The 26,210-nt window shown below is 36.1% G+C and overlaps 2 protein-coding genes across 3 annotated transcripts; both read left to right on the forward strand.

The window, feature by feature from the left end:
• Positions 1 to 4,241, forward strand: LOC131156198 (large ribosomal subunit protein uL24c). Of its 2 annotated transcripts, none has more exons than XM_058109702.1 (4): positions 1 to 246; positions 2,721 to 2,759; positions 3,328 to 3,558; positions 3,845 to 4,241. In XM_058109702.1, the coding sequence occupies exons 1-4, from the start codon at positions 145 to 147 to the stop codon at positions 4,040 to 4,042; spliced, it is 570 nt and encodes a 189-aa protein (XP_057965685.1). In that variant the 5' UTR covers positions 1 to 144; the 3' UTR covers positions 4,043 to 4,241. The 2 variants fall into 2 exon arrangements, with proteins under 2 accessions (XP_057965685.1, XP_057965696.1); XM_058109713.1 differs by lacking the exon at positions 1 to 246 and adding an exon at positions 621 to 780.
• Positions 4,242 to 8,267: 4,026 nt separating this feature from the next.
• LOC131156207 (putative anthocyanidin reductase) lies at positions 8,268 to 23,254 on the forward strand. The gene is made up of 6 exons (XM_058109724.1): positions 8,268 to 8,767; positions 21,644 to 21,811; positions 21,943 to 22,160; positions 22,243 to 22,402; positions 22,688 to 22,898; positions 23,000 to 23,254. The coding sequence occupies exons 1-6, from the start codon at positions 8,587 to 8,589 to the stop codon at positions 23,154 to 23,156; spliced, it is 1,095 nt and encodes a 364-aa protein (XP_057965707.1). The 5' UTR covers positions 8,268 to 8,586; the 3' UTR covers positions 23,157 to 23,254.
• Positions 23,255 to 26,210: the final 2,956 nt, after the last annotated feature.

Consider the following 26,210-nt stretch of genomic DNA (forward strand, 5'->3'; position numbering starts at 1 on the left):
CAATTTTCTCTCCTCTAAAATACGCAGGGTGCGTTGGCTCCTCGCTCCACTCGTCCTATCCAGGTCCCGCATCCACATTCCAGAGCAGCCGAAGGCCAAAGCATCAGCCACTGTGAACGAACTCAAGTGGTTTAAGCACCAAAAATGGCTGCAATGGCTGCTCTTCAGAGCTCCATGACTTCTCTTTCTCTTTCCTCCAACTCCTTCTTTGGCCAACGCCTCTCACCTTCTCTCCACCGTGCGCCGGTACGCGAACCCTTGCCTCTTTCTTCAAATTTCGTCAAATACCATTGAACTCATTTAATGTACTGATTTTTGAGTTCCGCTCAGGTTTTCTTCTCATTTTTTCCTCTTAGCCGCTAATTTTCGAACGGGTGTTCCTCAATTTGATGCAATTGTTCTTTGTTGGGTGGCTGAGTGAAAAGCCGCGTGATATTTGTTTTCTTTGTTAACGATTTCGAAATGCGTTTGTTGACGCATTGAGGAAATTCTTCTTTGGTAAATGAGTGAAAACCCTTGAGCCTCTTTTTTACTTTCAAATGTTTATTTTGAGATTTTTGGACCTTTGTGTTGGTAAATTTTGAATGACTGTTTCGACAACTAGATTAAAATTATTTTCTGTTTGCTGAATGAATTGTAACCTAGATGTGTTTATAGTTCCCGTTTCCATTTTTTAAAGTGGGTTGGGTTGGGGTGGTGTGCTTGTTTTTTGCTGAATGTTTCAGAACTATATTGCTCAAATTGATGAAATTTGATGGAAATTTCAATTATGTGCGTGAGGTAAGAGCTATTTTTCCTCAGAAATAGGCCGTTATATCAGTTCAGTGCTTGTAGAAACCAGTGAACTGATATGATTGAATGGAAAATCTGATTTATTTGCAGCCTTGCTTGTGCCCACAAATCACAATGGCTTCTGGTGTATATGATGTTTTGATGTTTTGTGCCCACTACGTTTTCACTGATATCATCACGAATAGCATCAAATTCTCAACTCAATTCTACAAAGTATTATCTCAATTACCTCCGTCTGTGAGATAAACATGTTTTAGCCACCATTTTTGGTCAATGCATATCCTCACTTTTTTTTTTGTCTATTGCCCCAGTACTCAGCAGACGTTTTTTTGGCCCCCCTTTTCCTGCAGTGAATTGAAATAAATTAGACCAGTGCTAGGTATGACACATTACGCTGTCTCAATTTAAGAGGAATTTTTAGTTTGAGTGGAAGGTTACGTTTGGTTCACCAAATGTCTATTCCTTGGAATAGAATGAATAAGATGAGAATGTAATAAAAAGTACAGGAATATAATAATTTAGGAAAGAATCACTCATGCAAGAGCTTGTGTTATTTCATTCAACATGGAATAGGACAGGAATAGTTCCCGTGGTAAAATTTGAGAATGGTCATTGTCTATTCTATGTTGTGGGCTCAAAATTTTTTTGCAAGGTTATTTGCTTTACGACAACAATATATCTTCTTTTGTAAGATTATTACCTGTCTATCACTAGGAATAGAGATTCCGTGAACCAAACATAACCTAAGGGATTCGTGTTGCCTGTAAATATTTGGTGTTATGCTTCTCAGTAGGGCTCAGGGTCCTGTGAATCCTGATTGCTGTACATTATTTTATTTTATTTTCAGATAAAATTGATTGCTCTACATAATATTTTACTTCCTAGTTCCAGTCTATATGTTTGGTACATAAGAATGAAATGGAATTGATCATTTTATTTCTGTGTGTTCGTCATTCAATTTGTTCCATCCTAAATCTGAACCTGATTTTATTCCTTCAATGAAACATGATGTTAGTTGTTACTAATACCATGTCCTGGGGAGTCTTTCACCCTGTTGGAATGGCTAGTTTTCCGCACCAAATTTCAAGGTATATGGACCTTACATTCAGCACTGTAGCTAAGCTTTTTGTTTTCTTTTTCTCCTTTCCTTTCGGATCCATTTGGATTAAGAATTTTGGTGGGGAAAGGAAAGGAAAGGAAAATGAGAAGGAAACTAATTTTCCATTGTATTTTTCTTTTATGTCATATACTATTAAAAATAAAAGTTTGTTCTAATATAATTAAGAACTAAGAAAAATTAAATATTAATGGTGTATAAAACCAAATTTTGTTCATTGATTTGATATATATATTCAATTTCCTTGATAATTAAAGATGAGAAATTGGATTCCTTTATTTTTTCCTTTCCTTTCCCTCATATTTTTCAAGTTCCAAACGGGGCCTTCCCTTTTTTTTTTGGGGGGGGGGGGGGGGGGGGAGATTGATTTTCTGGTTTACTGGTCAGAATTTGCAATATATTTCTTTTCTGCCAAACAGTTTTACTCCCCTTATTCAAATAAAACCTGCTAATAGTTTTAGTGTAACTTAAGCATCTACCATACTATTGAATTTCCTGGTTGCCTATAAATCTCATATGGGAACCCTTCAAGTGAATGTCTGATGGGCTGAAGACACAGACTGCATGAATTAATTTCTAATTGTCATTCGATATGAAGCTATGGGCACCAAATTAACTGGCACTGCATTTACTTTATAAATTATGTCCTTGCTTGCCTTATGGAAACCAGAAACCATGCGTGAATTGTTCCTGTTTTAGTTAACTGGTGGTTTGTGGTCTTTAATTATGCAATTGGAGTTTGATCCACTTTACACATTGAGACCTGAGTAATAATCACTTCATAACAAATGCTTATTGGTGTTATATGCAGGTAATCACCACAGAGAAACCATGTCTTGTTGTAATGACGGTGGGTATTTTGGTTCCCTTCCTCGTTCGTCAACCTAAATTATTGTTCATGTCAATGGAACTCATTTCCTTCTCATGATCACATTAAAAGAAGTATTTGTCCAAGGGCTAGAAAAAAGGAGAAAAACCTGACTCATCATGCTGGTAGAGCACCATAAAATTTAAGATTTACTGCTGGTGGTTTGTAAATATTAGCTTGTCTTAGCAATTGTGCTCTGTTAAGGACCAGTTAATGAACTTTTGATCCTCCTTGCAGTGAGCTACCATGTCAATGTGCCCCTTCTGCAGCCATTGGCGGATGGAGAAAGGACTGCCTTGTATCTAAATTTTTATCCATAGCATCATTTAAATAGCATGTTCTCAAATTATTCATGGGCCTCTACCAAGATTAGAGTCATTAGACTAGCTGCTTCACAGATGAGCCCCGCATGAGTAATGGTTATGAGCTACCAATGAAAAGTAGTCTTATAATAAATTCTTGTTTGATATGATACTCTTGTTGTGTTGCCACCTGTCAGGTCTCTTTACTATATTCCCTCCATATTAAATTTTGTTTCCCCCTTTTGCAGCTTAAGCGATGGGAGCGAAAAAAATGTAAGCCAAATAGCCTTCCAGTGCTACACAAAATGCATGTTAAGGTTGGAGACACAGTGAAAATAATATCTGGACATGAGAAAGGTAGAATTGGGGAGATAACCAAGATCTTTAGACACAATAGCACAGTAATAGTGAAAGATATGAATTTGAAGACAAAGCATATGAAGAGCAGAGAGGAGGACAAACCAGGGCAGAAAATCAAGGTTGTTTCCACTGCAGCACTATTATATACCTGAATTCTCTGTTGAATTTCTAGTTGCATATACTGTTTCAGTAGACTTAGGGATGTAGAATTTTATTTCCTGCAGTTTTTTTTTTCTCTTCTAGAAAAACAAAACAGCAGTTAATTCAATTGCAGCCTTTGTGGGTTTGTACCTGGAACAAATGCTGTGAAGTTTTAACTTCATTTAAATCTATTTTCTTAATTCTTTGTTCTCTAGCTGCGATTTAAGTTTCAAGTGGGTGAGCTATTTCAATGGGTTGTTTCAGATTGAAGGAACTATTCACAGCTCAAATGTGATGCTTTACTCAAAAGAACAGAACATAGCAAGCAGGGTGGGTCACAAAGTCCTGGACAATGGAAAACGGGTTCGTTACCTCTTGAAAACCGGAGAAATAGTGGACACCGATGTGAACTGGAAGAGATTGATCAAAGAAGAAAAGACTGAAGTAGCTGCGACTTCTTAGGAGCCCTGCTCACGATTGTGCCATTAATGTAGTGTAATGTACTAACAGGTCTATTTCTTTCCTCATCTCTTCTCCCTTTGTATGTTCCAAAATGCTTTCATCTACTTTCTTTGCCCATATTACAAGGTGAGAAAGGTCATAAGTTGCATTGTGCTGCCCTCCATATTAGTTTCAACCACTTTCTTTTGGACTGCTTCAACCCTGTTGAACAATAACCCCCCGTCTCATTGAACCAATTGCATCTGTTCAATTAACATCATAGGGGCTACGGAAGCATGAGACAATGAGGAACTCATCCTTCCTATCAACTATTTTCAAGCGTAAGAGTTTCATTATATGAATAATTGTTTAGTCACTTGATATATACATTTAATGAAATTACTGTTAAGGAACCTAATTAATCAGTTAATTAAAAGCTTAAGCTTATGTCATGAGACCCAAAAATGATCTCAATACTACTCACCCTCAACTTAAATGCCCATTGGGCTTTTGTCATGGATACAACTAATAAATGGACTGTGGCGCACCTACAAGCCATGTCTTTCTTGTAAACAATATAAAAAGATATTTCACCTTTTATTGTTTTTTTTAGTGTAAAAGGCATTGACCTGACAAAAAGATAATGACTTTTTTTTTTGAGATTTCAAAAATTTTAGGGATTTTCTTGATTTTTAATAATTTCATGACTTTTCCTAAGATTTGTTAAAAAAACACAAACTTCTTATATTTTGTTAAAAAATAAATAAGTTTTTTTGACAAATTCTAAAGGAAGTTTGTGGTATTTTTGAATTCTAAAAAAAAAAAGTCTATTTTTTTTATAAATTTTAGAGAAAGTGAGTGTCTTTTGCTCTTTTTACTATTTTGATTAGTATGAAAGACTCAAGTGTCATGTGTTAATGATAAATTGAACAAACTAAGCTGAGATTTCACCATTAGATTGAGAAGTGAGGGGTGGGGGAGGATAAGACACATAATGAAGTGATTCAAAAACTAAAATTCAATGCTTATGCTAATAGTAATTAACGTGAACAAAATAGAGAATTAAAACAAAATTATGAGCAATCGAACTATTGAAGAGGTAAGTCCATTACTACTTGCCCATCACACCTAAAAATGTTTGGGAGTGAGTGGTGAGGAATTGATAGGAGAAATAAAGATGGGACGTTAACCCAAAACATGCCAATAAAAGACAGTATAAATCGACCAGTTGAGAAATAACCATGCAAACTAAAGTCGAACAAACAATACAAGCCAGCTTAAACAAGCCAATAAAAGACATAGTATAAATCGACTAGCTGAGAAACAGCCATGCAAACTAAAGTCGAACGAACGATATAAGCCAGCTTACCAGTTGAGGGAAAAATCTTTTATTTTTAATATATATATATATATATATGTATGTATATATATATATGTATGTATGTATGTATATGTATGTATGTATGTATAGACAAATAGGGAAAAAAAAAATCAATATGTGCAGATAGTGCTTGGTCAAAGGTTTGTAAACCTTTAGACGAAGGGGGTGTTGGTGTAAGGGACCTTAATGACGTTCAAAGATCTTTTCACATAAAGTTTGATTGGAGACTTATGACGTTAGATAATCTTTGAATTCGTTTCTTTAAGGTTAAATATGTTAAATCACGTCACATAGTTTCAATCATTTCTACTCATGCGGGCTCTTGGTTTTGGAAGATAATCTTAAAGGTTTTTCCAAAGGTATATGAGAATGTTTATATGAAGATTAGAGAAGGAAAAGTTTCTTTTTGGTTTGATAAGTGATTGATTAGTGGTCCCCTTACTAAGTGTTCTTACACAGTCCAGCATCATGAATTAAAGATTCAAGACTGCTGGAAGTCTGAGAATTAGGATATCGATATACTGAAAGAATTGGTAGGGATCTCCAAAATAGATGAGATCTTGTTATCGTCTATAAAGTACAAAGTAGGGTCTGATGTGTTTATTTGGAAACCTTCTATAAATGGAAAATTTTCGACCGCCTCGACTTGGGAGGTGATAAGAATTAAAGGGGAGCAATGCACGTAGATGGAGTGAGTTTGGCATAAACTACTTCCTAAGAAAGTATCGTTGTGTATGTGAAAATTGATGTTCCAATGTCTTCCTATAGATGAGAGAGTGCATAAATTGGGAGTTGATATGGTCTTATATCGCAACTGCTGCGTGAATAAAAAAGAGGAGTCTCTCAATCATGTTCTGAGTACGGGATCCATCGCAAGTGTGGTATGGAAGAGAGCAGCGTTTGTCTTGAGAATTCTAAATTTTGATGCTGAACCATGAAGGGTGAAAATTAATAGATGATTCAGATGTGCCAAAAAATCAACTCAAAAAGGTACAATTATCGGTTTTTTACCTACTATAATTTCCTGGAGACTATGGCTTAGACGTTGTAAAGTTCGCATAGAATAAGTATGAATCGAGGAATGCAGTTGGTTATCTGTGAGGTTTTGACTCAAAAAAATTACAGAAGGCGTGAAGGGCTCTCTACCCTCTATAGATTAGAATTTATTGGAAGAGTTCCAAATGAAAACAAAAATGCCAAAGCTTAAAACCCCTCAAAAAGTAGTTTGAAAAAAGCCTCCAGTAGGTTGGTTGAAGCTAAATATTGATGGCTCTTGTTGAGGAAATCCGGATACTTGTGGTGGTGATGGTATCATCCACGACTCATCAAGTAATATTAAGGCCGCTTTCTCTGAAAATTTTGAGTCAAGTACAAACAATGGAGTAGAGTTGCGAGCTCTTACTAGTGGTGTTCGGCTCTGTAAAGAGTTGAGATATCAGAATATTTGTATTGAAAGTGACTCAAAATTGGTGGTAGCATAGCTCATATATGAAATTTGTTCCTTCTGGTACTTATGAGTCTTTTGAGAATTATTAGAGGAGGAGTTATAAGGTCTTTAGTTCTCTATAAAGCACCAATTTAGAGAAGGTAGTCAGGTGAGATATTTTGTAGGTAATGTGTTGTCAAGTAAAATGAAAGGTCTCATTCGTATGGATAAGATGAGTATTCTAAGCATTCATTTTTAATTGACATCATTTGGTTTTCCTCTGGTTTATATTTGCAGGTAATTGACATCATATCATATTACAAGTAATTTGTTTCTGTTTGTTTATGTTTAGTTTTGATTCCATATAGGCATGTTTAGATTGTTTTAGTTGGATTATGGTACTAATTTTGTTATTATTAGTTTTGATGCATAGGATGGTTTTTATAGTTTATTTGTAAATCCAATGTGTTCTGCTTGTAACTACAAATTTTCCTTCGCCATAAATGAGGGTTATCAATAAATTTGAGGTTTCATTAAAAAAAAAAAAAAGATTTTTCCTGAGAAAAGGAAAGTAAAGGAAAAAGATTTATTGATTTGATATTTTTTTTATTTTCTTTCTCTCTTTCCTTGATGATCAAATATGAAAATATTGAATTGTTCCTACTTTCATTTCCTTTCCCCAATATTTTTTCTAAGTTCCAAACAGGCAGTAAAGGAATCCTTTTAATTTGAATCTTGGAAGAGTTAAAATAAATAAATAAATAAGTTGAAGGTTTTTTAAATTTTTTAAAAAAATTTAAAAATTAAAAATAAAAATTGTCTCCCCAAACTAAACTATCTTTAATTTTCCCAAAAAAAAAAAAAAAAAAATTCAACTCATTCTTATTAAATTTTTTTTTATTCAAAAATAGAGTGGGGCATAAAAAAAATTAACTAGCACCAATGTTGAGAACATGCTTAATCTGAATGCTGGCTAAAGTCAAGATCACAATCTTGCATCAATATTGATCTACAAATAAATTTTCATGATATTTACCTCAATAAACAACTATAATGATGATTGTTTTTTTTAAAAATAAATAAATAAAATATTGGGGACATTGTTTATCTCCCTACCCTTTTCCACTGTCTCTCTTTACAGATCCAAATCCGATATTAATTGTAATGGAGAGATCTTAAGCTCCAACCATTGATGGGTACCAGTAGTAGATGGGGGGTGGGAGACACCAGTAGGCAATGGCAAAAATGATAAAAACACTTGGCACCCATGCACAGGCAGCTCTTCAAAACCTTTCCATTTTGCGGATTGCACAGCAGTGATGGAATCACCATGTAAAATCAATAATAAGATCACCCACTCACCGGCCGCCGCGCACTGTTTTGCTTAAAGTAGGTATTAATATATAGTCAAGGAAGAAAGTAAAACAAAAAAAATATGCATCACGAAGTGCATGCTTTCTTTAATTAATTGGATGTGCCCTTTTCAATCTTACTTACATTAGTATATTGTATATACGTTTAATAATTGATTACCTTAGATTAAATTAATTATTAGGTATAAGAAAACAAGAAGCTCTTGTTTTGCAATAATGTCGCTTTGTAGGAAGCTAGCCTGTGAGCGGGCAGGCGTAGGTAGGTAGCTAGCTAGCTCGCTGCTGACATATAGGCTTGTCTCCAGTTTGGATCAGCACGCAATACGTATGTGTAGAAATTTATGGAGAGAGTAGAGATCAAAGGGTAGGCAGAGCAGGTGGCGCAATGGAAGACGAAGAAGGAGGGAGAGGGAGAGGGAGAGGGAGAGGGAGCAGAGGGGAGACGACGATGATGATGAAGAGGAGGAGGTATTGTGTGACGGGGGCATCTGGTTACATCGGATCCTGGCTGGTGAAGTCTCTTCTCGACAGAGGCTTTCTGGTTCACGCCACTGTTCGTAATCCTGGTACTTCTGCCTCCCCTGCTTTTTCCTACCTGCCTACTCTTCTTTTCTTTCTTTTTTCTTCTGCGAGAGAGAGAGAGAGAGAGAGAGAGAGGGGGATGAAGCTGACAGGTATGGCGGCATTAATTAGTTAACATCTAAAATCAAGTTAAGAATTTAATCACCTTGTATTTTAGATAATTTATTATATTTTTAAATTTAAGATAATTTTAAAAATTTAAACTCAGATCGATCATAGAAATTAACATGATACTTCCTAAGTCTAAAAGCTCTCAATTAGCCCATTACTGTTGATGAACAGTTTCATCTTAAACACGAAAAACTCTTCTCTTTCAATTAATATCTCTTTTGTTTTTCGTCAATTGAAAATCAATTGGGCCGGAACTACAAATAGCAGCTAGCCCGCCCCATGTCCTATCCCTTTCCACCCACCTTTTCCATGATCTGAAACTGAAATCTCAAATCTCCAATACGCAAGTTTTAAAACTCTTCCCTTCTAATTGTTCCTCTCTTTTTTCTTCTTTCCAAAGATCACATAAATAGTAGATCTAGGGCAATCTGCACGTGTCAAAGAGAGGATTTCAAGAATCATATAATTTCAATTTGGGTCTGTAATTGGATTATGTATGTAAGGAAAGGGCGCGCATACCTGAGGGGATCACCATGTCTTAATTGAATCAATTGGTAAAAAAGATACAAATCTGAAATTTTTACGGTTCGTTTCCACCAAGGATTTTGTTTGGAAAATAAATTTAAAAAAAATAAAAGAAGAACACGAAGTTTTCCTTATATTTTTTTTCTAGTTTATGTATGAATAAAAATTAAGAAAAATTAAATATTAATTATGCGTAAAATTAAATTTTATTTATAGATTTCGTATAACTTTTATTTTCTTCCCCACTTTCCTTAATAACCAAATAAGAAAATATGAATTCTTTAATATTTTTCTTTCATTTTCCTAATGTTTTCGGACGGATGCTTAGGTCCGGTTAGATCAAGGATTTTGTTTAAAGAAAAAAAAAAAAATAAGGAGGAAATTTTTTTTGTTTTTTTGGTATTTTCCTTCTATATAAAATACCATAAAAAATAAAGTTTGTTTTAATATAATTATTTTTAAAAAAAATAAAAACTAAATATCAATTATGTGTAATCAAATTTTTGTTTATAAATATGATAAACTTTCTTTATTTTCCTTATAACCAAATATGAAAATATGAATTCCTTAATATTTTCCTTTCCTTATCCAAATATTTTCTAAGTTCTAATATAAGATTTTTATGTAATTTTTTCAGGATTAATAACCATTAACCTTGTGCCTTTTTTATCGGACCCTGTTTTGTAGAAGGGGAAGAAAGGTTGACTAGAGTAAGAGTTCTTAATTTGTCATATGAATATTTTTATCTCAGTAACCCTTCTTGAAATTCATCAATATCTTATTTTGTAAAAAGAATTGATTTTATTCTCACTATCTTCTATGCATCATATAATTTTACATCACAATAAAATTGACCCTTTTTCTCACAACAATAAAGCTCTGTTTGGAACTTAAAAATATTAAGTAAATAAAAGAAAAATATTAAAGAATCCTTACGTTTATATTTGATTATCATGAGAAGTGGAAAAAAAAAAATACATCAAATATAGAACAAAATTTTGATTTCACACATCATTAATATTTAATTTTTCTTAATTTTTAGTCATATTAAAACAAACTTTCATTTTTAATAATACTTAATAGAAAAGGAAAATATAAGAGATATGAGTTTCCTCCTTATTTTTCTTTTCTTTCGTTTCCTAGAACAAAATCCTTGATCCAAAGAGACCCTAAAGTATGTTTTGAAATTAGGGTTTATGGTCCATTTGGAACTTGGAAAATATTGGGAAAAGGAAAGGAAAAAATGAAGGACTTTACTTTTTCATGTTTAGACTTTAGATGTCAAGGAAAATGAGAATGAAATAAATAAATAAAAGAATAACAAATTAATTTTACACATCTTTAAAACTTGATTTTTCATAATTTTTATTCATATTAGAATAATTTTTTTTATTTTTTATGATAATTGATATTGAGAGAAAATATAGTGAAAAATAAGTTTATTTTCTTTTCCTTTTCTTTCCTTTCATAGAATGAAATCATTGATTCAAATTGTTATCATCATCGAAGTCCATAGATAGACTTGATATACATGAGTGAACACTAAGTTGACCAAAAAGGTTAAGCCTATTGGGGCTTAAGTACAATCATGTATATAATCACTCATCTTTCATTCTATTTTTTCAACATGAAACAAACTCATAAGTGAAATTATCAACAATCTCTCCCTCACTTATGAGTTTCAACCCCTTAAATGGAAATCGTCTCCCCCATGAGACTCAATTCTCTAACAATTGATTCTTATTAATCTTGGTCAGTCCTCCAACTATTAGTATCTTAGAAGAATTAACTTCACACCTCGACTTTGTGATATCATTCACCCAGAGCTACGAATCGTCAATTTTGATATCAATAGTTATCATCGGGGGAGTCAATGAGTGGACTTAAATGTGCATGAATGAATACCAAATTGTCCAAAAAAAAAAGTTAATCCTGTTGATTTTGGGTTCAACCATATATATATAAAAGCTTATCTTTCATTCTATTTTTTCAATTTACGAGGGGAATTTTTAATCCAAATTGAAGCAAACTGAATTGGAATACCCCTAGGTCTTCTATTGAGCTGCCATCCTTTAGTACAAGTGAAATAATGGGACTAAATCGGTAATATATGGTAAGATTTTCCCTTATTAGTAAGGAAAATCTGATCGTTAGACAGTGTACTATTATGCGCGTGTGCGCAAGTAAAACTCAAAACTCAGGCATTCCTTAGAAATCTATCACCAGTAAATAAGAATGAGATTTTTTTTTTCTTTTTTTATATTCTATCAATTTTACAGCATTTTTTTGACACTATTCGACTCTTTTTTTTAATCATGATCTTATTGGGATAATATGGGGTTGACATATTCTTATACCTAGGAAATGAAAGCATGTCATATGGCCAAAAGGTATTTTAGTATAATGAATATATTTTTTCCTCTCATTTTCATTGTAAAAGAAAATTACTGATTCTTATTTTGCGCCTTGGATTAACCAATAGGTACTTGCTTCTTGATTGATATATTTTTAATGAATTTTTGTTGATAATTTTACTTGTGAGTTTGTCTCACATTGAAAAAATTAAGTGGATGATTGGTGCTTATATATATATATGATTGGATCCAAGACCTTATAGACTTAAACTTTTGGGTCAAGTTGGTACTCACTCATGTGTATCAACCATATTCATCGGCTCCTCCGATACTAATAAGTGATATTAGAGTTGACGGTTCGTATCTCTGGGTAAGCAACATTACAGAAAAAGTCGAGACATGAAACTAATTCTCCTAACACTTCGAAGATAGATCTGAATAAGGTCAAGACATGAGAGGTAGGATTGGTTAGGAGGCATGTGGAATGCAATTCAAGGCACGTAAAGTACGGTGGTAAAATCCACTTGAGCAACTGTAGGAGAATTGGGCTTATTACTCCCACAAGGGAGATGGTTTCCATTCAAGAGGAGATTGTTGAGAATTCCACTTGTGGAATGCAATCCAAGGTACGTAAGGTGCAGTGGTAAGACCCACTTGAGCAACTGTTGGAGAATTTGGCTTATTACTCCCATAAGGGAGACAGTTTTCATTCAAAGGGGAGATTATTGAGAATTCTACGTGTGAGTTTGTCTCACATTGAAAAAAATGCACAAGACTCGATAAGTTTAAACTTTTAGATCAAGTTGGTGCTCACCCATGTATATCAAACCTATCCATGGACTCATTTGACGCCAATTTCTATCTTGAGAAAATTTATTATTTTCAAAATAGATAATGTTTTTTCCAAAGCATGGAATTCCATTTGTTTTTTAAGCTCATACATGGTTTTCTTTTGTCGAATTTCTTGTCACCCATCTTTCAAGTGAAGAGGTTTGACCTTCCAGTGTTACTTCTCCTCTAATTTGATTGGATTATATTTCATTGTGTTAAATTATAAATCTCAATTTGGGATTTTTTTTAAATTTGTTTTTGTTGAAAACAATTTTATTTTTCCAGCTGTCCATGCTGCCTTTGTTATTTATTCACATATTTCAAATGTTCACTTGTCAAATACACAAGTTTGGATCCCCCATATAGATCTTTCATATTCTTATAATTTAAAATTTCGTATTTTCCCCAACCATGTGTTCCTCTTTGATCACTTTAGGTTTAGGATGGTCTCGCCTAGTTCAGTATTTGGACAGATTGGTTAGGAGACACATGGAATGCAATTCAAGGCACATAAGGCGCGGTAATAAGACTCACTTGAGTAACTGTTGGAGAATTGGGCTACTTACTACCATAAGGGAGACGATTTCTATTCAAGAGGGAGATTGTTGAGAATTCCACTTGTGGAATGCAATCAAAAGCACGTAAGACACGATGGTAAGACTCACTTGAGCAACTGTTGGAGAATTTGCCTTATTACTCCCATAAGGGAGACAGTTTCCATTCAAGGGAAAAATTGTTGAGAATTCTACTTGTGAGTTTTTCTCACATTGAAAAAATTGAGTGGATGATGGGTGCCTGTGCACATGGTTAGGCTCAAAACCTGATAGGCTTAAGTTTTTAGATCAAGTTAGTGCTCACCCACGTACATCAAACTTATCCATGGGCTCATCTGGCGCCAATTTCTATCTTGAGAAAATTTATTGTTTTCAAAATAGATAATGTTTTTTTTTTTTTTTTTCCAAAGCATGGAATTCCATTTGTTTTTTAGGCTTATGCATGGTTTTCTTTTGTCATATTTCCAGTCACCCATCTTTCAAGTGAAGAGGTTTGACCTTCCAATGTTACTTCTCTTCTAAGTTGATTGGATTATATTTCATTGTGTTGAATTATAAATCTCAATTTGGAATTTTTTAAATTTGTTTTTGTTCAAAACAATTTTATTTTCCCAGCTGTCTATGCTTCCTCTGTTATTTATTCACATATTTCAAATGTTCACTTGTCAAATGCACAAGTTTGGATCCCCATATAGATCTTTCAAATTCTTATAATTTAAATTTTCATATTTTCCCCAACCATGTGTTCCTCTTTGATCAATTTAGGTTTAGGATGGTCTTGCCTAGTTCAGCATTTGGACAGATTTATATCCCTTTTCTTAAGATCCTAAATGCATCATGAAGACATGTTGTTCATCATCTTCTTTTGAATTTTAAGAGATTTAGTTTATAAAAGATTTCACCTTTATTTCTTCTCCCAGGCAATTGTTAAGGTTGTTTTCTTTTATAAATTTCATCTTGTTAAGAGTTTTTCTTTGGACCCTTAAAGGCCAATTTTGAGTCTCTTTTCATTACAGATTATTAGAGTATGTGGCTCATATTGAGTGTAATACATGCACAGGAAAAGCATAGTGAGCAAGAACAAGGAAGCTGGATTGCAGGAAGACACCGCCGACGGTTTGGTCGACGATTACATTGACGATTGTTAGGAATATACGAACAAATTCCCGAAACCTGTGAGAAACAAATAAAGAAAGAATAACGCCAAAGAAAAATTCAATCACACGCACAAGACAATATTTACGTGGTTCGGCAATTTTGCCTACGTCCACGGAGTTGCAGGGATTTCAATATTATCAGGAAGAAAGCACAGAGAGTACGGCGATACAATTCTCTCGCTCTCGCTCTCGCTCGCTCTCGCGGATACAACCACACGAACCCTAATCACCTGAAAGCACCCTTTTTATATGTTGCACCTAGGGTTCCGTTCCGAATGTGCTCCAAAATTTTTCCCCGGGGGCGGACCCCCACGAGTATGGCTTGTACCGCTTAGTCCATAAGCGCTGCGGCTTGGGCCCTTCGCTCCATGGACTAAGCCTTAAGATAGAAATCTCTAATTAAACAGAGGTCAAGTCATCATCCAAATTTAGACACAACTAGGCTCCACTAAAGCCCAACAGACGATTTACCCTCTAGAGAAAACCGTTGTCAGTTTGCCTGAAAATCGTCGATGGTTTCATTCTTAGTATTTCAACCTCGGCATTAAACCACTGACGGTTTGTTGAAACCATCGATGGTCTTGTTTGGCGCTAATTTCGAATTTTGGATTGGAAAGATCAATAGGTTGGGGATTCAAAGTCAAAACCTCTGGGGATTGCTACAAGGGTATTTTAGGAACTTCCTAAGTCCTTTATACGGGTAGGGTTAGTATATAAACAATATTGTAAGTCTAGTTTGATGATTGATAGTGAAATTCAGTCGTTTGCTCCCATGGACGCAGACACATTACTGAACCATATAAATTCTTGTGTCGTGTGTTTTATTGCTTTGACAATTACCTATCTGTGATTGTGTTTCCGTGTATTTTTCATTGTTGGTTACTGCATTGCATGATCGATTTGTGTTTCCACTGTGCAATGGTTTTTTTTTTTTTTTTTTTTGCACAACAAATTGGTATCAGAGTTATTGTTTACAATGGCTGAGATTTCTTCTGCAAAGTTCAACATCGTCAAGTTCGACGAATCGAAAAATTTCAGACTTTGGCAAAGGAGGGTTAAGGACTTGTTAGTGCAACAAGGGGCATTATACTGAAGATAGCCAGAAGGCATGGACGACATAAGTTTGAAGGAATTGTAAGCAAAGGTTGTGGAAACTATCAAGCTTTGTCTGGCTAATGACATGATGTATCACGTCATAGATGAAGAATCACCAGCAACAGTTTGGCTAAAACTAGAGAGTCAGTATGTATCCAAGTCATTGACGAACAGGTTGTATTTTAAGCAAAAAATTTATGGGCTTAAGATGGTAGAGGGATCAGATCTAAATCAACACATCAAAGTATTCAATCAAATCATCAGTGATCTGAAATAGGTTGATATGAAATTTGAGGACGAAGACAAGGCATTGATGCTGCTGAATTACCTACCTACATCTCCTATGTATGAAAATTTAGTTACGACTCTGCCATGGAGGAAAGAAACTTTGAAGTTGGAGGATATCATGAGTGCTCTCTTGGGCTTTCACTAGAGAAAGATGGCCTGAGAATTCATAAGGTGAAGAGCTTGTGGTAAAGGGTAACCAGAATCATGGGAGAAGCAAGTTCTGGAGCGCACCGAGTAACAATAAGGCTCGGTCCAATTCCAGGAATAGGAAGAACGTATAGTGTTTTAAGTGCGGGAAAAAGGGGCACATAAAACCAAATTGTGCAGAGAGGAAGAAAGGGAATGCAAAAAATAAAGAAGTTTCATCAAACTCAGCGAATCTAGTGGAAGAATGAGACTCAAGAAGCGGTGATGGTGATATGCTTTCGATTTCATCTAGTTCAGATGGTTTCATGGATTCTTGGATCTTAAAATCGGCATGCTCTTATCACAAGACATCAAACAAATAATGGTTTACCACTTATAAGTTGGAAAATTTTGGTTCTATTTTGATGGGAAATGATGTTTCATGCAAAATTTTCGAAATAAGGAATATCATAATCATAATGTTTGATGGTGTTGTGAGAACAATATGTAATGTTAGGCATATACTGAAGTTAAAGAAGAATTTAATTTCATTGGACATTTTAGACTGTAACAGGCTTAGTTACAAGTCTGCGAGTGGGGTAATGAAGGTGAGTGAGGGTGTTCTGACTATGATAAAGGGGCACAAAGTACCAAGGAATATCTATACACTTTTAGGTACCGCATTTGTAGGTGGAGCTACAGTTGCAAAGTCTAAGTCAAATAATACTGTCTTGTGGCATATGTGGTTAGGGCATAAGGGTGAGCGTGGGATAATGGAGCTTCATAAGAAAAATCTTTTGAAGGGTGTCAAAACATGCAAGCTGAGTTTCTACAGGTATTGTGGGCTTAGGAAACAAAATAGGGTCCAATTCATGAAAGTCACATATAAGACGGAGGGAATCATTGACTACATTCATTCAAATGTTTGGGGGTCGATAAGGGTAGCTTCACAAAGAGGACACATGTACTTCGTGAGTTTTATCGATGATTATTCACGAAAGGTCTAAGTGTACTTCATGCGGCACAAGTCAGAGACGTTTTCCAAGTTTAAATTGTGAAAAGTTGAGGTGGAAAACCAGACTAAGAGGAAGATTAAATGTCTCAAGTCAAACAATTAAACTAAATACACTGATTCAAGGTTCATGGAATTGTGCAAGCAACATGACATAAGGAGACATTTCATAGTATGCAACACACCACAACAAAATGGTGTGGCGAAAATGATGAACCAAACCATAGCTAAAGGGCTCGATGTCTTAGGTTGAATGCAGGGTTTGCGAAGAACTTTTGGACAGAGGCAGTAAATATGGCGTGTTTCCTTATTAACAGATCACTAAGGGAAGTACCAGATGGGAAAGTTGCAGAGGAGGTGTGGAAAGGCAGCAGGGTAGACTACTCCTATTTGAGAGTATTTGGATGTCCAACCTATGTGCACATTCTAGTGAGGAGAGATCAAAAGTTGATGCAAAGTCTAGACAGTACATTTTTCCGGGGTATTAGAAAGGGGTGAAAGGGTTCAAACTATGTGATTCGAAGGCAAAAGGGTTCAAACTATGGGATTCGAAGGCAAACAAGGCGGTGATCAGTAAAGATATAGTTTTCGATGAAAAAGTCATGTTGCAGCACACTTAGAAAGAAGAAGAGAAACCGGTGCCAAAAAACTGCAACAGCAATGAGTATGTGGTGCAGGTGGAGTTAGACTCAATGTGGAGATGACAATGTGCAAAACGCAGGGAGTTCTAGCATAGGAGACCAGCAGCAACACAGTATAGGCAGACCCAGATGCACTATCAGGCCACCGCTCAGGTATGAATTTGATGATTTGGAATCTAATGCACTTATCACTAGTAGCAAGGATCCTACTACTTTTTAAGAGGTGGTGCACAATCAAGAGAAAAGTATATGGATGGGTGTTATGGTGGAGGAGATGAAGTCATTGCATAAGAATCAGACGTGAGAGTTGGTGGAGCTTCTAGAAGGGAAGAGGGCGATAGGATGTAATTGAGTGTATAGAAAGAAAGAAGCGATATCAGAAAAAGAAGTAGAGAAACTCAAGGCTTGATTAGTAGCAAAGGATTACTCACAGAGGAAAGTAGTTGATTATGATGAAATCTTCTCCCCTGTGGTCAGACACACTTCCATCAGGGTAGTGTTGGGATTGGTAGAACATTTCAACATGCATTTGGAGTAAATGGACGTAAAGACAACATTTCTCTATGGTGATTTTGTGATACCCCGTGGAAGAAAGGCTTAAAAGGATTAGATGTTACTACTCATATCAACAAGGTGTACCTTTCTTTTCGGGAGCCTTCCCATAAGAACTCCACGATTAAGCGTGTTTGGCTTGGAGTAATCTTGAGATGGTTGACTTTCTGAGAAGTTTTCTTAGGAAGTGTGTGAGTGAGGACAAAACACACTGAAAATGACACGTGTTGATCTGTGGGGTCAGTCATTAGTCCGATAGGGCTCGCCCCCTGTTGTCTGGTCCAGGTGGAGGAGGAGAGATGCAGTGCTCCCTGACAAATCTAGGTTGGGGCGTTATAAAATGGTATCAGAGCCATTACCCAGCCGGAAGTGTGATGAAATTCAGATCGCCTGAGTTTGGAAATATGGGTTCACAACAAGTACATTGCGTTCTGAAAGTGGGGGAGAATGTGATACCCCGTGAAAGAAAGGTTTAAAAAGATTAGATGTTACTACACATATCAACAAGGTGCACATTTCTTTTCGGGAGTCTTCCCATAAGAACTTAACGGTTAAGCATGCTTGACTTAGAGTAATCTTGGAATTGGTGACCTTCTGGGAAGTTTTCTCAGGAAGTGTGTGGGTGAGGACGAAACACACTGAAATGGACACGTGTTAGTCTGTAGGGTCAGTCATTAATCTGATAGGGGCTGCCCCCCTGTTGTCTGGTCTAGGTGGAGAAGAAGAGATGCAGTGCTCTCTGACAGACCCAAACTGGGGTGTTACAGATTTGAAGGCGCTGATTTACATGGTGCAGCCAAAAGGGTCTAGTTAACCTGAACAGGAGCACTTGGTTTGTAAACTGAAAAAATCATTTCATGGACTGAAGCAATCTTCGAGGTAGTGGTACAAACGTTTTGACTCCTACATGACTCAAATTGGCTACAGGAGGCGTGAGTATGATTGTTGTGTATATGTGAAGAGTCTAGATGATCGTTCATTAATTTTTCTGTTGTTTTATGTTGATGACATACTGATTGTTGCGAAGCATATGACTAAGGTAAATCAGTTGAGGGCTCTATTGAGTAAAGAGTTTAACATGAAGGATTTGAGTGTGGCTAAGAAGCTTTTTGGGATGGACATTCGCAGATGAAAGAGCTACAGGGAGATTGTGGTTATCTAGGGGTAGCTATGTGGAGAAGGTGTTGGAGAGGTTTAGAATAGTTAATGCAAAATCAGTGAGTACACTGTTAGCGAATCATTTTAGGTTGTCTACCGCCTAGTGCCAAAGACAGACAATGACTTTCGTGACATGTCAAAAGTCTCCTATTCCAATGTAGTGGGGTGTTTGATGTGTACTATGACATGTACAAAGCCGGATCTGACGCAAGCAGTCAGCGTGGTGAGCAAGTTTCTTGCAAATCCGGGTTGACAACATTGGGATGCAGTCAAGTTAATTTTCAGATACTTGAGGGGCACTACAAACTGTGACATTATGTTCAGCAAACAACAAGGTGATCCTTCAGTGGTAGGATATGTGGATGCTGACTATGGAGAGGACTTGGATGACAGAAGGTCTACCACAGGGTACGTATTCACCCTTGTGGGAGGGTCTATTTGTTGGACGGTGCAGTCATTTATTACTTTATCTACTACTGAATCGGAGTATATGGCAATGGTTGAGGTTGTCAAGAAAGCATTGTGGCTTACAAGATTGGTTAAGGAACTGAGCATTCAGTAAGGTGGAGTTCAGCTGCATTGTGATAGTCAAAATGTCATCTATTGGGCAAAGAACCAGGTGTATCATACGAAGACCAAGCACATAGATGTGCGGTTTCACAAGATCAGGGAATTGGTTGCTTCTAGTAAACTACTGCTTGAGAAAGTTCACATGTCTGAGAATGCAACAAATATGTTGATAAAATATGTTACCACGGACAAGTACAAGCATTGTTTGGACTTGATCAACGTCTCCAGTTGCTAAATGGGAGGCATCCCAACCTAGTGTCCCAAGTGGAGCTACAAGTTATGCTTTCGTATTTCTCCTAAGAGATGAATATTCACCAAGATGAAGATTGTTGGAATATGTGACTCATATTGAGTGGAATACATGCACAGGGAAAGCATGGTGAGCAAGGACAAGGAAACTGGGTTGCAGGAAGATACCATCGACAGTTTGGTCAACAATTACATCGATGGTTTACTCTTGGGAGAAAACCATCAACGGTTTGCCTAAAACTGTCAACAGTTTCAATCTTTTTATTTCAATATCAGTATTAAATTGTTGACGATTTTCTAAAACCATGGATGGTCTTGTTCGATGCTAACTTTGAATTTTGAATTAGGAAGATCAGTAAGTTAGGGATTCAAAGGCAAAACCTCTGAGGATTGCTACAAGGGTATTTTAGAAACTTCTCAAGTCCTTTGTACGTGTAGAATTAGTATATAAACAATATTATAACACTGATTTTATGATTGATAGCGAAATTCAATTTCTTACTCCTGTGCACATTACCGAAGCACATAAATTCTTACGTCGTGTATTTTATTGCTTTGATAATTACCTGTCTATATGTGTTTCCATATTTTTTCAATGTTGGTTGCTTCATTACACGATCGATTTGTGTTTCAATTGCGCATTAGTATTTTTTTTTTTTTTTTGCACCACACAGAAGTAGCAAGTAAATGCTTTTGTATACTACTAAGCCTTTTTCCAAACCTCTTCTTCTTCTTCTTCTTCTTCTTTTGTTTACATATTTTTTTCTTCAAAACAAAGTTGTTTTATGTTTCCTTGTTATCATTTCTCAAATTTAAACTGCTTTTATTAAGGTGTTTTTTTTAACACCCTATTTAAAATTTTTCATTAATATCTTATTGGTCTTTCTTTCGCTGGTCTTCACTAGTTGGATATCTACATATTTTTATCCTTAACAAAGAAATTTTTGTTGTAATATAACAATGTAAGGTTATTCTCAGTTGTACAGTATTCCCAGTGGACTATATACAGATTTTGAGATGCTCTTTTCAAAAATATTTCATCCCATAGGTTAGGATGTCTATGAAAATAGCTAATAGCTGCCTGCCAGGCCTATCAATTAAACACAAGCCTTAAAAAAAGCATATTTATATTAGTTATTTATTATTATTTTGTTAGTAAACAAACGCACGAAACAAAATAGAAGAAACCCAGAGCAGAACAGAAGGAAGAAAGCCATTACCTGACAGCAGAGCCCCCAACACCAGCAGGCCTTTTGAGCAAGACAACGAGCCTCCCCTTAACCAGTCTGGGAACCACCAAGAACTTGACAGAAGAACTCTGACTATAAATTGATTGCCAGGGGTGTCTACTTAAATCATACCTAATGCACAATATCAATATTCTTGTTAATAAAAATTTATCATTTGAAAACACACCATAATATTCTCAGTTGAAGCTGATGAACTCAAGAGTATGAGGAATCTACGCCTAGGAGAATTTAAAATTAGCAATCTTGATACGAAGAAAAGAATTTGAAATAAAAATCTAGGAATATGTAGCAGCAACAAAAATATAAAAGCATGTTCTCATTTTATAGCTGTACATGATTTCATTTAAGCAAACTGAATTAATTGCCACCTACTGCCAACAACCTCAGGAAAATGTTCCCATCTTTTGCCCCTGTGGAGTGGTGACGACCGTTTAAGACTCTACAGTGCAGACTTGCAAGAAGAAGGGAGCTTCGACGAGGCTGTGAAGGGCTGCTATGGTGTATTTCATGTCGCAGCTTCAATGGAATTTGGCATACCTACAGCAGAGAATGTTGGTAATGCCTGTTTGTACTAATACTGTCCAAATAAGTAATTTAAACCTGTTCTGTAAAAATGGTCCATGGCAACAATTTAAAAACTAACGAGTGGAAATTTTATTATTTGCTTCTCTTGTTTATATTTGAAGAGAACTATGTTCAATCAAATATCATCGACCCTGCAATCAAAGGAATCGAAAACCTTCTCAAAGCTTGTTTGAAATCAAAATCTGTGAAAAGGGTAGTTTTCACATCATCCATCAGTACCATGACTGCCAAAGACAGCAATGGGAAATGGAAGCCTGTTGTTGATGAATCTTGCCAAACTCCCATTGATCATGTCTGGAGTGCAAAAGCAAGTGGATGGGTAATACTTCCCCTCCTGCTCCTGCATTAATGCACAGGAAATGTGTTGGCATATTTAACTAGAAACTTGATTGCTTCCACAGGTTTATGCACTCTCAAAGCTTCTTACAGAGAAAGCAGCATTCCAATTTGCAGCTGAGAATGGCATTGATCTAGTTTCGGTTACAACCACCACCGTTGGCGGTCCTTACTTCACTTCGGCTGTTCCATCAAGTATTCAAGTTCTTCTGTCACCAATGACAGGTGCTCATTATTATTATTATTATTATTATTATTATTATTATTATTCAGCACAATCACATACATGATCATGACAAAATTCCCTTCAAGTTCTAATTTAAATTAAAAAGCTATTTAATCACTTATATTCTACAATTTAACCAATGACCTGTGAATTCCCCACATAACTTACATTCCCACCTTCTGCAACTTTTCATGTTAAATAAATCTCAAATCTGATCAGTATTCTTACATCATGCTAACTCAGTTAGAATTTGAATTAACATGTGGATTTGGCTACTTCTATAGGTGAGCCAGAGTATCATCGGATATTATCTGCTGTAAATTCCAGAATGGGGTCAATAGCTTTAGTTCATATCGAAGATATATGCAATGCCCATATATTTTTAATGGAGGAGACTAGAGCAGAAGGTCGTTATGTATGCTGTACCCAAAGTTGTCTTATTTCTGAACTGGTTAACTGCCTTGCGCAAGAGTATCCTTGCTCAAATATACAGCGGTAGTAGTTTTCTCTTTTCAACTATGTGTCTAATTGACATATGCACACTAGAATATGTAGGTTCAGAATCTGCAGGCAGTGATATTTCTTTATATATTCAGGTTTGAGGAGGAAGAACACAGTTCAATCCCTTCAGAGATTTCTTCAAAGAAGTTGAGAGATTTGGGTTTTGATTACAAGTATGGTTTACAAGATGTAGTCCATCAAACAGTCAGGTGTTGTGTGGATTGCGGCTTTCTACCTCCCATTAAGAAGTAATGGTTGTAGCCATCGTTGACAAAGCTAACAGACATTTAGCACACAAAAGTCTAATGTAACTTTAAGCAGAAATAAATGAGGGAAGAATTTTAATGGTCCATCATTGTTGATGTTAGGTTTAAGTTGTTTGCCAGTGCCCCAGTTTTCAAAATCCATATATTTTCTCACCACGAGTTGCGGTGTTTAAGGGCTGCAATGTGTTTTTGGCCATTAGAAAATGTACCCAATTGGGTTAATACTTACTATAACTTCTTTTGATATCCTTGTTTGGAAAATGGATGATATAAATGCGCAATGACCACAGAAAGCCTCATTAACTCAGACGTGGACCAGCTAAATGAGTTCATATGTGTGTCTTTCTCAAGTAGGACCACATCAATAAATATGCAACTGCCTGCTTCTGCAAAATCCAGAAGTTAAAGATGGTTTCTTAAGGATAAATCATTGACGACATATATAAAGGAACAGCAATGTATGGCTAAAAGGAATTATTTTCATTTTTAAAACATTCATTCTGCCTACAATCTAGAAAATATAGCATAATGAGAAACCAACTAATTAAGCCACATTATTAAAACAGTATCCTACTCTAACCATTCTTTGATCCTGGAAACCCATTTGTTATGAAGAGCCTTCTTACCATTGGGCAACTTAGTTAGTTCCCATGTTTTGTTGGAGTTAAGAGACTTCATCTCGTCTTTCATTGCAAACTCCCACTTGCTCGAATCTTCTGCCTGACATGCTTCAACATAGCATTCAGGTTCTCCTTCATCTGTAAGAAGTAAATGGTTCACATACCTCATGTTTGGTACATGTTGTCGAGAAGATCTCCTAAATCTCTAGTGCTGGAGTAGGAGGTGGTGGGGTAACAATCTGCTCCACATGTTCCTTTGCCTGAGGATTCTCGGTATTCTGCTAAGGATTCTCGGTGTTCTGCTAACATGCCCTTACACCTTCTAAAACATCATCCACATCTACAAAAGTTGTTTCAAACTCTGCATCTACAGAAGTGTCTATCTTTGTATATCACATTTTCATCAAAAATCACATCTCTACTTCTGATCACCTTTTTGTTTTCGTCATCCCAAATGCGATATCCATATTCATCTCCACCATAACTGATGAAAGTGCATTTCCGAATTTCGAATCCAGCTTATTCCTGACATGATCATTGATATGTACATATGCCACACAACCAAAAACTTTCAAATGTAAAAGTCTTACCTCTTTATTACTCCATACTTCTTCTGGTAGACTATAGTTCAATGGTACTGATGGACTCCTGTTAATCAAATGAGCTGTTGTGTTGACTGCTTCTGCCCAAAACATCTTTGGCAAGCCTAACTGCATACGCATGCTTCTGGATTTTCTTGTCAACGTTCTGTTCATCCGCTCGGCTACGCCGTTGTGTTGACATGTACTTGGCACAGTTCTTTCCATTCTGATACCATACTCATAGCAGAATTTCTTGAACTCGGTATCAAGATACTCACCACCGTTATCTGTTCTCAACTTCTTGATTTTCAAATCAGTTTCGTTTTCTACCATTGCTTTCCAATTTTTAAAAGCATCAAAAACATCATATTTATACTTTAGGAAGTAAACTCATACCTTCCGTGAATGATCATCGATAAACGTGACTAAGTAATGCTTTCCACCTGTGGACGAAATAGTTGTTGGTCCCCATACATCTAAATGGACTAGCTCAAGTCTCTCCTTCTTTGGGGTACTGATGTTTGTCTGGAAACTAACTCTCTTCTGTTTCCCAAATATGCAATCCTCACATGTGTCAATCTTCACTGACTATAACTCACTCAACTTACCCTTTGAGTGCATCACCCTGAGTCCCTTCTCACTCAGGTGTCCGAGTCGTTGATGTCATAAGTTGTTATCATCATTTCCTGTAGCAACTGTAATAGATATGCATGCATCAGGAATTACATAAAGAGTACCACTTTTCTTACCTCGAGCAATTGTCAATGCACCCTTCGAAATCTTTCATTCATCACCAATAAAAGATGTGTTATATCCTTCATCTGTCAATTGACCGACTGAGATCAAATTCTTCCTCAAGTCTGGAATATACTTGACATCTCTCAGTTTCCATACTGACCCATTCATTTTGATCTTCACTATCCCCTTACTGGCAATGTCGTAAGGTTGATCATTGCCCAGATATTATTTACCGAAATTACCTTATGTATACTCCTCTAGACAATCTCTACTGCAAGTGGCATTGAATGAAGCTCTAGAGTCTAACACCCAAGACTCATTTTTGCTCTCCAAAGAGAAGATCAACAAATCATCATTTTCTGAAACAATATTTGCTTCTGTCTTTGCCCTCGGCTCGTATTCTTTCTTCTAACTTCTGCACTGGATCTTATAATGACCAGTTTTTTTACAGTTCCAGCACTCAATAATTTTTGTGCTCTGGGAACCTGTGTCCTGAGAACCTCTGGAATTTCTGGATTTAGATCGCCTAGGCCTAGATTTTCCGCTATTGTTTGATCGTCCATGCCTGTTTCCTCTGCCTCGACTTTCCATGTTCAAGGCTAAAGTCAAAGTGGAGTCATGGTTTGACTGCATTCTGATTTCCTCCATCAAAATCATACTGACGACCTCATCGTATACAAGTTTTGATTTCTCTGCGGAGCTACTGATTGCAGTAACAACACCATTCCAACTTTCGGGCAACTGACTGAGAATCAGTAGAGCATGAATCTTATTATCAAATGTTATCCCGACTGAGGCGAGTTGATCCGACAACTCGTTGAAATTATTCAAATGTCTGCTAAAACTTTCACTTACAAACATGCTCATAGGAAATAATCTTTTCATGAGATGTACCTTGTTAGTGACTAAAGGCTGCTCGTACATATTAGAGAGCGCATCCATCAGAAACCTGATGCATGATATATGTTTGATATTGAATGTTATAGACTTTGACAACGTCATTATGATGGCTCTGAGAGCTTTTCGATCAAGCAACTCCCACTCATCCTCGTTCATAAATGTAGGTTTACCCTTCAATAGTAAGTGTAATTCCTTCCCAAA

This window comes from Malania oleifera, chromosome 1 (genome assembly GCF_029873635.1).
Source record: "Malania oleifera isolate guangnan ecotype guangnan chromosome 1, ASM2987363v1, whole genome shotgun sequence".
NCBI classification, from domain to species: domain Eukaryota; kingdom Viridiplantae; phylum Streptophyta; class Magnoliopsida; order Santalales; family Ximeniaceae; genus Malania; species Malania oleifera.

Excerpts from the sequence above, each read along its gene's own strand:
- LOC131156198 (XM_058109702.1), top strand. The coding sequence starts at position 145 with ATGGCTGCAATGGCTGCTCTTCAGAGCTCCATGACTTCTCTTTCTCTT. Across the intron at positions 247-2,720 it reads CTTCTCTCCACCGTGCGCCG|GTAATCACCACAGAGAAACC; the intron begins GTACGCGAACCC and ends TGTTATATGCAG. Across the intron at positions 3,559-3,844 it reads AACCAGGGCAGAAAATCAAG|ATTGAAGGAACTATTCACAG; the intron begins GTTGTTTCCACT and ends GGGTTGTTTCAG.
- LOC131156207 (XM_058109724.1), top strand. The coding sequence starts at position 8,587 with ATGGAAGACGAAGAAGGAGGGAGAGGGAGAGGGAGAGGGAGAGGGAGC. Across the intron at positions 22,161-22,242 it reads GTGCAAAAGCAAGTGGATGG|GTTTATGCACTCTCAAAGCT; the intron begins GTAATACTTCCC and ends TTGCTTCCACAG. Across the intron at positions 22,403-22,687 it reads TCTTCTGTCACCAATGACAG|GTGAGCCAGAGTATCATCGG; the intron begins GTGCTCATTATT and ends CTACTTCTATAG.